Source organism: Stegastes partitus, unplaced genomic scaffold (genome assembly GCF_000690725.1).
Source record: "Stegastes partitus isolate 25-593 unplaced genomic scaffold, Stegastes_partitus-1.0.2 Scaffold779, whole genome shotgun sequence".
Classification (NCBI taxonomy): Eukaryota; Metazoa; Chordata; class Actinopteri; family Pomacentridae; genus Stegastes; species Stegastes partitus.
The window spans coordinates 5867-7710 of record NW_007578510.1 but is presented as its reverse complement, the minus strand read 5'-3'; the positions used below and the strand labels follow the sequence as shown (position 1 = coordinate 7710).

At 48.3% G+C, this 1844-nt stretch overlaps 1 protein-coding gene across 1 annotated transcript in view; it reads left to right on the top strand.

Moving 5' to 3' along the window:
• Positions 1-516, top strand: part of rnf216 (ring finger protein 216) — a 28579-nt gene extending 28063 nt beyond the window's left edge. Inside the window, exon 17 of the mRNA XM_008292026.1 lies at positions 3-516. Coding sequence (XP_008290248.1) covers positions 3-140 — 138 coding nt within the window. The 3' untranslated portion in view covers positions 141-516. The remainder of the gene's footprint in view (positions 1-2) is intronic.
• Positions 517-1844: the final 1328 nt, after the last annotated feature.

The window sequence follows — 1844 nt, the reverse complement described above, 5'->3', positions numbered from 1 at the left end:
AGCACCTGCCCCCCCCAAACAACAACAACAACAACAACAACCACCACAACCCTCCGTTCGACCCTCACCACCACAACATGAACGTGATGGACCTGCCCATGCACTACGGCCCGCCGCACCGCTACTACAGACGCTTCTAACGGGACGCGTGCAGCGCCGCCGCTCCATCCTCACGTGTTCGTTCACTACACGTCTTCATTAAACGGTTTGGGAGGGGCGAGCTTTCTTCTGTGTGCATTACCTTTCTCCTTTCAGTCTCCATCTGTTTCCATGTCAGCCACTCAGCAGCCGATAAACACATGAAATGCGTTTGTAGAGAAACACATCTGGACACTTTGCCTTCTCCTGCTGAACTCGGGGCTTCAGCGACGCGGCGGATCTCCACGTTAGGACCCTTTTTCACACCCTGTTTGTACTGAGGTTGAACTGATGGACGGCTGCGGATCTTGAGACGATTTATTTCCAGTTTATACAGATATTTTTGAGTACATAATAAAAACAAAACGATTGTTAGCATTCCTTTCTGTATTTTTTCTGTAACATGTTTGAGAGGACAGTTTCAATAAAAAAAGTTTTAATCAGATTAAGTTTTCGCTTCACGTCGCCTCAAAATTCTGCTTCGTGCAAACCTCGGCTGGGCAGGAAGGAGGACATGTTCCTCTGCCGGTCCGGCCCCCTCCCTCGTCTCAGGCAGGAAAAGGGGCTGAGTCATGATAACGGAGCCCCGGGCCTCGCACCAATCCCATGACAGAGGGGCTGCCTTCCACCAATGGAGGCGTCGCGACAGCTGGGCTTTGTGATGTTACTGAGAGAGGAGACTTCTTTGTTCAGCCGAGTGTGCTGCGAGTGTGACAAATCACTTGGCTGCACACACACACACACACACACACACACACACACACACACACACACTCTGAGCCTGTTGTTTCTGCACACAGAGGCTGTAAAGCAGCGCAGCAAACCTCCGCTTTAGCCCCGGGGGTCCTAATGGTTTTAGTCATGGCTGGGATGAGACAGACTGGGGTTTTTTTCTGTGAGATCCAAAGTTAGACTTTAATCAGATTCAGCATCTTGTAAGACCAGCCAAGCTGTCATTAACATAATCATCTATTTAAAATAGATGTGGGAGCAGCAGGGGCTTCCCCAGAGAGCAGCAGCACATCAATAGTGGAGTTATTTATGTGCAGACGTGACGTTTTGGGACTGAAATGAAATTAATGATGGTGTCTTTGAGCCATTTTCAGGACTCTGAACTTTGTCTTAATGATTCTAAAGGGATGAAAACGAGCTTTCGGACCAGAGAAATCCTCGAGTCGTGATTATTCTCCATGGCGGACGAGCACATGGACAGCTGCAGATACCACAGACGTTATTATGCTGCCTTCCTCGTCCACTTGGGGGAATGTGCTCCATACATGCGCAGTAGCTTGTGTCTGCTGCTCTGCCACAAGGCCAGCATCCCAAACTGCAGACGTTTTCCTTCAGTATAAACTCCTCTTGCCTCTACGAAGCTTGTCCGGCTGCATCCGGTTTGCTTCCAACTAGGACACACTGCTTGCTCATAATGTTGCGCCTTTAACATCTGCAGTGTCAGGTCACCTGTCTGAGCGCTCTGTTTAAGACTTCATGGCAACAGCTGTTGAGACATTTCACTTAAAAATCACAAAGACAAGCTTCACGGTGCCAGAGGACGAGTCAGAGGTTCGATTTATGCTTTCTGTAGCAACGGATGTACATTTTACTGTTTACACAAGTCGGCATCCAACAACTGGATGTTCTCTAGAACAGAACGATCGAAATGAAAACAGCATGACTGGTTTTTAAACTTCATGCTTTTAGTTTCT